This window comes from Monodelphis domestica, chromosome 3 (genome assembly GCF_027887165.1).
Source record: "Monodelphis domestica isolate mMonDom1 chromosome 3, mMonDom1.pri, whole genome shotgun sequence".
In the NCBI taxonomy this organism is placed as follows: domain Eukaryota; kingdom Metazoa; phylum Chordata; class Mammalia; order Didelphimorphia; family Didelphidae; genus Monodelphis; species Monodelphis domestica.
The window spans coordinates 301,902,702-301,916,066 of record NC_077229.1 but is presented as its reverse complement, the minus strand read 5'-3'; the positions used below and the strand labels follow the sequence as shown (position 1 = coordinate 301,916,066).

Here is a 13,365-nt window from a genome sequence, read left to right as displayed (position 1 = left end):
ATGAGAGAGGTGAAGTTTAGGAATTTTAATTTATTTGAGAGATCAGTGTATGCCAGTGGTAAGTTATGGCTTAGATAAAAATGCTGAGATGATTTTAGTAAATAATCAATGATTTTTCTCAGGATGCAAACTGAAAATAATTGGTAAGTGCCAGAAAATCTGGCAAATGTGAATTTTGTGATACATTGTACATTTTCATCACAAAGCTAAAACATAGTATGAATTTTTTTAAATGCATGTTTCAACATATTCGGACACAATTCTACTTTGAACTTGATACAAAATAACTTCTGCCTTCTTCCTCTACTTTCTCTTTCTCCTTCCCCTATCAATTCTATTCTATGAATAGGCTCTAAGTAGTGTGGAGGGAAAAACGGGAAGGGGAGGGAAGAGAGTCTCAGACAAAGTCCTTTAAACATCCAAGATTAATGAAAGTGATCTGGTTGAGGATACAAGAAAGAAGATGGAAAAGGAATGGCCAAATAGATAGGAGGAGAACCAGGAGAAAGTGAAGTATCAAAAATCTAAAGGGAAGAGAATATAAAAAAGAAGTACATGATCAATGGTGTTAAAACCTGTAGAGAGGTCAAGAAAGATGATAATGGAGAGAAAGCCTTTAGATCTGGTGCTTAAGGCATCACTGATAACTTTGGACAGAATAGATTCAGCAGTAATGAGGTAGGAAGTCAGAAGGTAGAGAGTTAATAAAAGGGTGAAAAGAAAGGAAAAGGAAGCATCTATTTGTAGAAAGCCTTGTCAGAAAACTTAGCTACAAACGGAAGGAAAGATTTAGGATGAGAGCTAAGAAGGATAGAAGGATAAAGTGAGGATTTTTTTTAAGGATGAAGAAGATAAATGCACAGGAAAAGAGAGAGTTATGAGGTTTGTGGAAGGATGAAAAGACTTAGAAAAGCCATTCTGGTAAAGTGGAAAGTGACTCAGCTAGGGCGGTATAAAAGGATTGCTACAGTGAGGGCACAGTTGAGATTCTATGACATAAATTTATAGTAGACCTAATCATCATAACTTTCATTGTCTGGCAACATGTGTAAGAGCCTAGACAATGGATGTTGGGAGTAATCCAGAGCTGAAGCCTAGTAAGGCAAAATAAACAATAGAATCCAGGGCTTCAAGAGAAGAGGATGAAATGCTGTTAACTTCAAGTCACATAATACCACAGACTTCTAAGTATTAAAATTGGGAATTACCCAAAAAGTATGGAATGGCAAAATTGGGAATTACCCAAAGAGTATGGAATGGCAAAAGGAAAATGGAAAGGCATATGAAAAAGGAGAAAGGGTTAATGAGTGAACTACCCAAAAAGGAAATATTAAGGGAACATGCTATGAAGTATAGCATCAGAAAAATTTATAACTGAAAAAAAAATGATAAACAAATAAGGTTGAGTGAGATGGCAGCAAAAATCTGTGTTTCTGTGGATAAGTACAAAGGGATAAAAATGCAAACATTTCACTTGGGAAATAAGGGAAGCAAGGTGCCCTTATAGGAGGTGCTTGGTGAATGTTTATTGATTAATTGATTCTTACAAGGTCATTATCCCCAGTACCTAGTTAAAACCCAAGAGTGCCTTCAATCACAAGCTCCAACTATAACCATTATTCAAGGCCCATACAAAATGTCATTTTCTCTATCTTCACATCTCCAAAATAAATGTAGTCTATTACTCTTTCCTTTCATGTTTTGATTATACACCTGTATCTGGAAGCATAGTATATATCCTACCTTGCATTTTAGTTATCTGTGTATTTGAGGAAACTAGTTGTCATGGTTGATAGAGTTCTGAACCTAGAGTCAAGAAGACCTGAGTTCAAATCCAGATTCAGATGCTTATTAACTATATGACACTGATCAAATCATCAAAAAAAATCTCTGTCTCAGTTTCCTCATTTGTAAAATGAGGGTAATAATAGAACCTACCTCCCAGGAAAGTTGGAGCCCTATTAATATTATATGAATGTTATCAGTTTCATCATCGCCATTGTCATCATCATCTTCCTGACTAAATTCTCTTTTTGAGAGAAGGAATATGCACTATTTATTATATTACCCTATAATGCCAAGCACTGTGCTTTTACATGTGGCAGGAACATAATAAATATGCTAAACTGAATTGAGTGGCAATTCACTACATAAAGGGAAAAAACTCAGTATAATAGACTTATACTAGCCTATATATAATTACATTCTTTGGTATTCCACCACATAATTTGTTGTACATTTAGTTTTTGTGGTTGATATTTTTTTGTTTTAATTATCAACATACATTGAATGACTTGTGGATAGAAGAAAACACCTGTGTCTTTAGTATAAAGAACTGGCTTTGTCTGACCATCTGGCAGAAGTCCAATGAACAGGCCTTTACTTTTCACTGATTCCAGACTTATGGATCCATTTTCCAAGTTCCTCTGAATTTTAAAGTGACAGTCGAGATCTCCTGTGCCCTGAGGACAACACAAAATAATTTTATATGTGTTAACATCACAGTTGGGAAAAAGAAATCCAGGTTAGATCTAACCAGCCATTTTCTCAGCTCTGTCATTTTCTTCAAACTTTCATTATAACCAAAGCTGATCTTTCTCTATGTTTTACCCTCTTGGTTCTTCATTTGGAAGATACAGGAATCAAATATTTTGTTGCTGAGGCTAATGGCCTCATGTTACTCAAAGTGACTCTAGATCACCCTTCAACACTTCAAGTCACACAGGAGTAAAAATTCAGGTGGGGTTTCAGTTAAAACAGATCTTACTACAATTACGTGTTTCTGCAGAGAAGTACAAAGATATAAAAAATGCAAACACTTCACATGGGACAATAATCTAATACAATGTCTATAAAAGCAGAAATGAAAACAATTGATGCCGCAAACATATTGTTACTGTCCCATCATTTTCATTTGGTCTGATTCTTCATGACCCCATTTGAAGTTTCCTTGGCAAAGATAATTGAATAGTTTACCATTTCCTTCTTTGAATGATTTTACAGATGGGGAAACTGAGGCAAACAGGTTTGTATGACTTGGCCAGGGTCAAATAGTTAGTAGGTATCTAATGCCAGATTTTAACTCATGAAGATGAATCTTCCTGATTCTAGGTCCAGCACTATATCTACTGTGCCACCCAGTTAAGTGTAATTTTTGTTTACTATCATTACTCTTATAATGTGTTTAGTGTTTCCCTTACCCTGACCCTTAAATGTGGATTTAATAGTTTTTTTCCTGTTTTTTTTAATCAATACTCATTATTCCCAGTTTGAATAGGGACCAGTTGTCATAGTGATGAGAAAAAAATGGAAAAATGCACTTGTAAGGGTCACGAAAGACTTTGCATGTCCTGCCTATTAATCAGAGAGAGCTGTCTTGTAGAACTCCCTGCTGATTTTTACATTATTATAGCCCTTTCACATATAAACTTATGCATCATGTATCTTTTCCTTCAGGCATCTGCATCAGCATTAATTATGGTCCTAGGTGTTGGTACCACAAAAAAAGTGCTTCTATGAAGACCTAGATGTATGTATGCATATGTATGTATATACATATACATGCAAATACATATAAACATGCATATATAAATATACATATCCACAAATGCATAACCCCTCTTTATATCTTTGCCTTTCTTGGGATATATGTTTAATAATAGATTGCTAAATTAGCTTTTACTTTCTAATCCTTAAAAAAAAAAGGTATAGATAAAGGTGATCTCAAAACTAGGAATACCTTGGTTCAAGTCACACCTGTGAATCACACTGTGTTATCCTGAGCAAGTCACACAACTTTTCAGAGTTTTAGGCAGCTCTCTAAGACCAGAAGTTTCAGCAAAGGTGATGACCTGCATAGATTGAGGAAGTTTCCTTATTCAAAAGTTCCCTCTTGTCATGAAATCATGGATCTCGTGCCTATTCTTGGGTTTTTGATATTCGTTTGTTTCCCTCTCATGTTATGAAGACCAAAACCAGTCTTTAAGTGCAAAATAAGTAGGAAAATTAAAAACAACTTGTGAATATTTCAAAGGGAAAAAAAGAAAAAAGACATTCTGTCCTGAATATGGCTGTGTCTGCACAAACCTCCAGCTTGAATAAAATCAGAGCTTTTAAAAATTGAACTCAGTAAAAAATTGCTTTTTATCAATAGATGAGACCAACTCATCTGATTCACTAGATATTTTGATTTTTTTAACCAGAGGTTCTGGCCTCATAGTCCCAACCTATATTAACATTTTACATTAAAGTTATTTTTGGTCGATGTTATCTGAAACATTTTTTCAGCTCTTTACATGAACAGAGAGACATTTGCATTTTGCACGTGTGGGCAGAGCCAGAAAAAGAGTGTGACCAGAGCTGAACAGAGTGGGAGAATCATTTCCTGGTTCCTACAAAACCATCCTCTTGTTTATTGCATGGATCGTGTTTTATTCTTTTTTTTTTTTTGAGACCAAAATGCAACATTGATGACTCACATGTTGCTTGTTCCTTAAAACTCCAACATTTTTCTTTTATATCTTTGCTTAACTTGTTCCTCTCCACAGTAAATCTATGAGACTCTTCTCAAAAATAGACAACCTCATCTGGAACTCTGCCAATTAGGGTCCAGTTAAGTAATGTATTTCTCCATCACAGATATTTTATAGCTACAGAAATAGAAATTAGAGGATTGCTATCACTTAGTTTGGATGAAAATGTTTTTCATCTTTTAAGGAATTTTTAAATGGCTTACAGCTGATGTTTACTATACTCTAAGCTACCTATACCTGAGATACTTGTCTCCCTTAAAAGAGGTTTTATTTTTCCAGAATACAAATATTTCTACAATTCTCCTCCCAATAAACTATAAGCTTCTTTAGTACAATACATGGTGCATGGTATGCATTTAATCAGTGCTTGCTGTTGAACTGAACGCAAGTAAATGACTATAAACAAATTAAGTGAGTATGTTTTCCTTCAGTCATTTGGCAAGCATCTTTTAAGCATCTACCACATTTATGGCACCAGGCATGGCCCTGGGGAAGATACAAATATAAATAAGACCATGTCTTCAAGGACTTAAATTGATTCAAATAATCAATAGGAAAAAGGAAAGAGAAGTACAAACAATTAGTTATACTAGTTCAAAAGAGGAAAAAATTACTTCTTTTGGGAAGTATCAGAAAAGACTTCCTATGGAAAGATGAAATGGGTAGAACATCAATAGGAGCATATGGGGGCAGGGAAGGCAAACAGAGAAGAAAGCTATTTTTATAAGGGCTGTTGCAAAGAAGGCATTTTGTAAACTGTGAAGCATTATTTAAATGTCAGGTTTGTTTGGGATTTGTTGTTGTTGTATTGTGAGATGAGGGATGGCAGGCTGTGATTTCATCTGTATGGGGAACTCCTGGTGTGGAAACTACCTTTACCAATGCAAACAATTCATAGCTCATCAGCAATTTACATGCTTAGAGAGTTGGGTGGGACAATGAGACAAGAAATTTGTTCAAAAATTGTATATATCAGAGGAAGTATTTGAACCCAGGTCTTCCTCATTCCATGCCTAGCCCATTATCTATTATACTATATTGTTGCTCAAATTATTGTTATTAATAATAATAATTAATAATAGCTAGAGTTTATATAATAATTTAATATTTCCAAAATGTTTCATATATATTATCTCATTTTATCCTCATAACAACTTTGGGAAGGAGGTGCTACTCTTAATTCTCATTTTACATTTAAGGAAAGAAAGGCAGACAGAGGTTAAATGACTTGAACTCACACAGCCAAGTGTCTGACATAAGCTTTGAACGCGATTCTTCATTACATCAGGTCCAACACTCTTTCCTCACTACTTATCACCCCCATCCTATATGCAATTTGTTGCTAAGACGCATAGATTTCATCTCTGTAACATCACTTCAAAATTCCCTTGTCTCTTCTGATACCACATCTCAGAATTTCACACCTGGACTATTGCATCAGCCTGCTAGTGGATCAGCCTCCCTGAAGTCTCTCCTCACTCTAATCCATCTTCCATTCAGCCACTAAGTGATTTTCCTAAAGTGCAAGTCTCATCATGTCTCTTCCTACTCAGTAAGTTTCAGTGACTTCCTGTTGTCTCCAGGGCAAATATAAAATTCTCTGGCATACATATTTCTAAGTCCAAATATTATCTCATATCTTTACTAGCTGTATGACTCTGGGCAAGTCACTTAGCCCTGTTTGCCTCAGTTTCCTCATCTGTAAAGTGAGCTAGAGAAAGAGATGGCAAATGACTCAAAAAAAAATCTTCACCCAATAGAGTCATGAAGAGTTGGAGATGACTGAACAACAATAATTATTTTTTCCAATCTTCAATCTTATTCCCTGACACATATCCTTTGCTCCAGTGACACTAGCCTCCTAGCATCTCTTGGCTCCTGCCATTATCTCTAGCTGTCCCTCTTTCCTGGAATACTATTCATCCTCTCTCTTGACTATTGACCTTCCTGGATTCCAAGTCCTACAGGAAGATTTGCTGATCCCTCTTATTTCCAGTACCTTCCCTCTGTTACTTTCCATTTATCCCCCAACTCTCTCTCTCTCTCTCTCTCTCTATATATATATATATATATATATATGTATATAGTTGTTCACATGTTGTCTCTCCAATTAGATAGATGATTCCTTGAGCACAGAGACTAGCTTTTGTGTCCTTTTGTATGCATAATGGCTGCCACATAATTCCTATTATTGTTATTATTATTATTATTATTGCACCATAAGATGCTTTAAAAGCTACCTATTGCATACATACATATATATCACATTGTTGTTACAAGGATATTGATAACCACAAGTTGGAATTATGATCCTGGAACCTTGTCAAAAATATCTAGTAGCATGCATCCTTTGGAATGAGGCAGGGCTTATAAGAGACCCTAAAACTCCCTGCATGGAAGTATGATCAAGTCCTGAACCTAATGGATTCTGAGGGAGTGGCTTATATCAATGCATAGCCATAGCCATATTGTACCTGTAACTGGAGATTATTTTGAAGGATGCAATGTGGCCTGTGGAAAGCTTTGTGACAGAGCTAAAATGGTACAGTGGATAGAGAATTGGACATGTGATATAGATGTCTTAAGTTCAAATCTAGCTTTAGATGTTATTAGCTTGGTAACCTAAGCAAGTTACCTAGCCTCTCTATTATATCTCCATTTTTTCATCTTTAAAATGGAGATAATAATGGGACCTACCTCTCCAGATTGTTGCAACAATTTAAAAAAATATTTGTCAAATGCTTTGAAAACCATAAATTGTTATTTAAGTGCTAGAAGCTATCTCTTCTCCCATTCTCCCAGATTCCAGGCTACTTTTCTAGTGATAAGTTGAAGGGATGAGATCTTTTTTCTTTAATTAAGTCTCCAAAAAATCCCCGTAGACAGCGTAGAGGATCATCCTCACTAAGATGTGGAATGATGATTGGGTAGATGAGAAACTTTAATACATACATATGTATATATATATATATATATATACATATATATATATATATATTTATTTATTTATTTATATATGTATTTCTAGCTTCATCATTACAATTATAATGTAGAAATGCTGTTTGAAACAGTAGAGAAACAAAATTCCTGGCCTGTCAAAAGAATCAGGTAAGAAGAAAAGACTTAAATCAATTAAGTTCCTCCAGGATGGGAAGAAAAATTATAAGTTGCTGAAACCCAGGAACAAGTATGATATTGAATGATTAGGGTAGGCTACTTGTCCCAGCACTTTACAATCCCCAAGGAGAATCATATACACAAAAATTAATGACAAATCCATGAGTGCCACTTCTGACAAAAAAAAAAAGATTTTGTCCAACACCAGTGTTTAGACTTCTATAACCTGCTCATGATTAGTGTTTTTAAAGATATATGGGATCTATTTACCTAATATTTATGCAAATAGCACCAACTTTTTTTCTTTCATCTCAACATGAAAAACTAAGAAACAAGTAAACAAAGCCCTTGACTCTCCTTGCCAGTCTGACTCACTCTAGTTTGTGAAAAGATAAAAATTCTCTGGAGATTGTATCTTAATTTATAAGTATTCATAAAATAATTATAAGTGGACCAAAGAAAGAAAAGGCCTCTAGTGTCACATGTACCTAACTGTTTCCTTAGTAAACCTCCTCCAAGAGCTGGACCAAGAACTGAGAACCAGGAGCTAGGCCTGCATACACCTTCTCCCTTTCAATTCCCCAGAAAAAGCCCCTTCTTCCTCTCAGGACTCAAATTTAGGCCTTTATTGGTATCCCTTTCCAAAGCCCCTCCAAATGGAGGACTCTAACCCTAATCTGGGCAAGACACAAGTCTTCCAGAAGCTAAGAAGTCACAAGGAACAAGAGGCAAGTTTCTTCTAGATGCCAGGAGTCATGACATCTTTAGTGGCTTTGGGGTATATGTCTGTTCTTCTCTTCCCCCACTATCTACCATCTTGATGCAATCAGAGAGTGGGGCAAGTATTAGCTTAATTTAGAGAGTGGGGGGTTTCAAACAATATTTAAACTTTCCCTTTTTTAAATTCTAAGTTAATCTTAGGGTATCAATGGAAGCCTTTCTCTAGGTCATATAGCTATTCTGTTAGTGGAATACCTGGACTAGTTGCTTGTCTCTCCTTCTTTCTACATCACTGACCCACCTCCTATTCCAACAATATCTTTTTTCATTAAGACCCCTTTTAATAAGTCTGGAACATACTTGAGTTCATCGTGCATCTCTTCATCACCTTTTGGGTCATCTATCCACAATTTAGATTCTTTAGGAATAATCTTGTTTCAAGATGTGCAACAATATAGTACCAGGAATTCCAAATGGAAAAAAAGGGGAAGTGCAATACAATGGAAGAGGGGTCTGAGTGTGTTAGCCTCTAACTTGCCCCAATCTAAAGCTCAGCTCCACTTCACACAACTCTTCTTGAATTCCTGCCAATATATTTGGCCCTGGGGGAAAATGTGAAGAGGACCTCTTTTGTCTTTGGTATTCTCTCATTTCAGCACCCTTTTTCCCTAGGGAGGCCATTGATTCCTCCTAGAACAATACTACACAGACTGTACTGTGCCTCATTTTCCCTTTCATAATCTTCCTTAAACAACATGGAAAAGGAAAAAGTAACAGATTTGGAGGCAGAAAGACTAGGGTTCAAATATCCCTTGGACACTTTCTATCTGCCTGATCACGTTAACTTCTCTGAGGTCCAACTTCACCTGTAAAATAGGAATAATATTACTTATAGTACTGACCTTAAAGGGTTATTATAAAGGCCAGGTGAGTTATAACTTGGGCAGGTATTTATTATCTTGCATAATTAATTGGACCAAGATTGAACAGAAGAAAAGTGATCTAGATTATATTTGGGAAATTGCATAGTATTTTTAATGAAGTCAGGATTCTCTCTGAAACAAAAGCCCATTATTTTGTAACATCTATTTTCTTCCAGTGATGGGTATGAGTCATGAAATACTAGAGTATCCAAATGATTAACATTCCAGCTGAAGACCAAAGGGTCACAGAGAGGCACATGTTTGATGAGAGGAAACTTAATTATGGCCAATGAAGAATTGTGCAGGAAGGAACAATGTAAAGAATATCATGCAGGTGATGTCTGGCAAGAGAAGGAGGTGGGCTATCACCATGTAGTCAAAACAAAAGATAACTGATGGGCAATTCAAGTGCTCTACTGATATTCATTAAATGTCAAGAAAACTAGGAAGAGATTCCCCAGAGTACTGGGAACTCCTCCTTGTGGCGTATCTATATGGGAACATGAATGAGAGTCACACAGTGTGAGAAGGCATGAATGAGTCACAATCTGCACCTTTGGGAAAATACCTACATCAGGGACATCATAGCTTTATTTCAATATTATGGAATAATAATCCAATGAAATCTTATCTTGTTCATTCTTTCCAAAGACATCTACACTTGATAGGTTAGTTATCAATGTTAATCTAAAAATTGTGAATGATACTCTCTTCTGCCATAGACTATTTAATTTCTACCACTCTTACTATAGTTATGGAAGGAGGTCACATAGGAAAAAGTATCATTTTGTATTCTTCATTCACCATAACAACTCATGAAATGTAGAATCATCCCCTAGTGGGGAACCTAGTGGTTAATATATTTCTCTTTATCTAAGTTAGTACTAAGTAAATACAGTCTATAACTAGAATCATATTCAACATTTTTCCAACATGGCAGAATAGCAAAGAAATTTTTACCTTTGAGGCTTATTCTAGAAGAATAAAGAGAGGGTAATCACATACCATAACAAGATATTAGAGTAAAGGTTTTGTGGACATATAAAAACAAAACCAAAAAAGGCTTTTCAAGTTCAAAGAAAAAACTTGAGTGGTAGGATTTCAAATGTAGGCAGCAGTCTATTTGGTGGTGGGATGTCCTTATTTTGTCACCAAATAGACCCCCACCTTCAAAGAAATAGCTACTTGTACCTATTTTTAAAGCCAATCCTAATTATTGACAATCCTACCAACAACTTTTTAGTTACAAAATGTCATTTCTATATAAAATTCACATGCCAGCCCAGAGAATGCTCATCATTTTAAAAACAAATAAAAGTTACAAAAATGGCATTTTCATTTATATTACTGGAAAATTATTTAAACATTTGCTAAGAAAAATGAGAGCAGATGCTTACTCTTCCATCACAGTGGCCATTCTTGATCCTAAGAAACATTCTTGGATTCTTCACACTTTCAAACATGCAAACCCCAGAGCTGATTTTATGCACTTTCCAGTGGGATTCTTCAGATTGATTTCCTGCTCCACTGCAGCTCCCATCAGACTGGAGGGTCAGAGCCTGGCATAAGCTGGTATTGAGCAGAATTACTGCACTGTTGTGGAACACACCCTTTAAAGCAATTGATAGAAGGTGTAAGCATTAAGTGACAGCCTCATTCTTCTTTCTGTTGTCTAGGATACCTATTCTCTGGCAAAGATTTCTGATCTGAGCATCTTAGGAAGAGCATAATGATATAGCAATAAGAGTGGTAAAATCAAAGTCAGTAGACCTAGGCTCATAACCCAGATCTGCTATTAACTACCTATGCTATCTTGGGCAAATCACTAAGGCCCTCCGGACTTTCGTTTTCTCCTCTAAAATGAATAAAATGAAGATCCTGTGAAATATTCAGAAAAAAAAATGGGAAGACTTATATGAGTTGATGCAGAGTGAAGTAAACAGAACCAGACAGCTAGTGGGTTAAGAGGAATTCTACACAAGGACTATAACAATGGAAAGACAAAAAAATAGGAAAACAGAACTGGATACTACATCATGAAAATAGCTGAGATTGACCCTAGAGAAGAGTTAAGAAAATATACCTATATCCTTTCACTGCAGAGTTGGGAGTCTACAAATGTGGAATATTGCATATGTTGTCAGACATGGTCAGAGTTCTTGTTTGACTAAATTGTGGGGTATTTTTAATCTTTGGTACAAGAAAAAGCTCACTATGTAGGAGAGAAAAGGGGATATATTTGGAAATGAGTGGTAGGTATAAAAAAAATCATTAAACAAAAAATGGGAGAAAAATTGACCAATGATTACTGAAAAATAAAACATCTTCAGAAAAAAGGGAGGTGTTAGATTAGATCTCTAAGGTTCCACCCATACCTAAATCTATGATCTTTTTATCTGACCAAGAGGCAATTGTAAATCCATGAGCAAAATGTTTTATTCTATAGTCACAAGTAGTATGTGCCCAATGAGAGTTTTAAAAAATCATCCTTTCTACCTTAGTCATGTCTAAGAAATGTTCTCATCAGGTAAGAACTTCACAGGATTAATTTTATCAATATTTATGTCTATGCAGAAGGAAAAATATTGATATTCAACAGCTATATGATGCTGTCTTCTAACTAGAGGAGAAAATGAAATCTCACATTTGAAGCTTAGGAAAATGAGCTTTAGTTCTTAGTTCCCAAATCAACTGTCTTTAACCAAATATGTTGTTCTCTTCTTCAAGAAACTACTGCAGAAGCTAATAGCAAATATTGCTCAAACAGAGAGCACTGACTTAGAGAAGAAATAAGAGGTTATCTAATGCAATTGTCTCCTTTTATACATGATGAAACCAAGACTTGGCAAAAAGATTCAGTGACTTGCCAGGGACACATGAAAAGTGACAAAGGTGAGATTTAAACTCTGGCATTCTTATTCTAATCCAGTACTTTTTCCAGTGTACTATATCGACATTCTTTGGAGGAGTCCAAACTTTGTAGATAACTTCTTTCCCTTGAGGTGACTCTTTACATTTGACCCCAGAAAATTATGATTTGTTATTCCAAGCTGCACTGTCTAATTTTGCTCTAAAGTTTGCTAAAAACAGGCAGAGCGTGATTCTTGATCAAGAAATAACCAACTGAGAAACATGAGAGTAAATGAACTGACAGGCAATTGGGAATCTGGAAATTCCCACAACCAAAAGCAAGTAAACTTTTTGAGATTTCTGGTGGTTTTTATTGAAGGAAAGGGGGCAAATTTAGTGCCAAAACTAAGTTTCTACTGACTATAATTAGACTAATTTATCAACTACCAAGACAAAGAATCATGAAATTTTACAGCTGAACTTTACCTTGGAAAGAATTAGATCCAGTCCTTTCATTCTACATATGAAGAAACTAAGTTCAGAGTAGTTAAATGACTTGTCGGAATTTTAGACAGTCACCTAGGATTTATTAAGTCCGTATTATGTGTGAGAAACAGGATTGAGTTCTGGGGGTATTGTGCTAGGAATTAATAGAAACTTTATAGGTCATTTCACAAATGAAGAAACAGGCTGAAAGATATGAAGTGACTAGCCCAAGGTCACATAGGTAATATATAACAGAGTCAGGATTCAAACCCATATTCTGTCCCAAAGTTCTATTCATTTGCCACTAAACCATGATCCTGAAAGGTCAGATAAGTGGGTTAGTGGTAAAACTAGAACCCAAATTTCTTGTCACTAAAACCAGCCCTTTCTAAAATACCACATCCACATCTCTAAAAGAATATTCTAGTATATTGCAATTATATTTCATGGCCTTATATGTAAAGGCTTGTCAATTTTCAGGATAGTTTCATTCTGACAAATGTACAGGTTTTGATCATATTTTTATGACAAATGCTTAAGTTCAAAAAGACTTAAAAAGGGAAAAGCATGAACCATGAAATCGTTCTTTGCCCAGCTTCTGCAACGTGAAAAACTTTAAAGGTTAGGATTCAGTTAAAAACATGGAATCTACAAATTTGACAAGCTTCCACATTCAGAATCTCCCATCCTCCCAAAGTGAGCCTCATTTAAGTCCTTCAGTCATAATTCCAACTTTC

The 13,365-nt window shown here is 35.5% G+C and overlaps 1 protein-coding gene across 1 annotated transcript in view; it reads right to left on the bottom strand.

The window, feature by feature from the left end:
• RP1 (RP1 axonemal microtubule associated) overlaps positions 1–13,365 on the bottom strand; it is a 375,431-nt gene that overhangs the window by 285,067 nt on the left and 76,999 nt on the right. Inside the window, exons 14-15 of the mRNA XM_007487226.3 lie at positions 10,690–10,902; positions 2,285–2,462 (exon numbers count right to left, since the gene is read on the bottom strand). Coding sequence (XP_007487288.3) covers positions 2,285–2,462; positions 10,690–10,902 — 391 coding nt within the window. The remainder of the gene's footprint in view (positions 1–2,284; positions 2,463–10,689; positions 10,903–13,365) is intronic.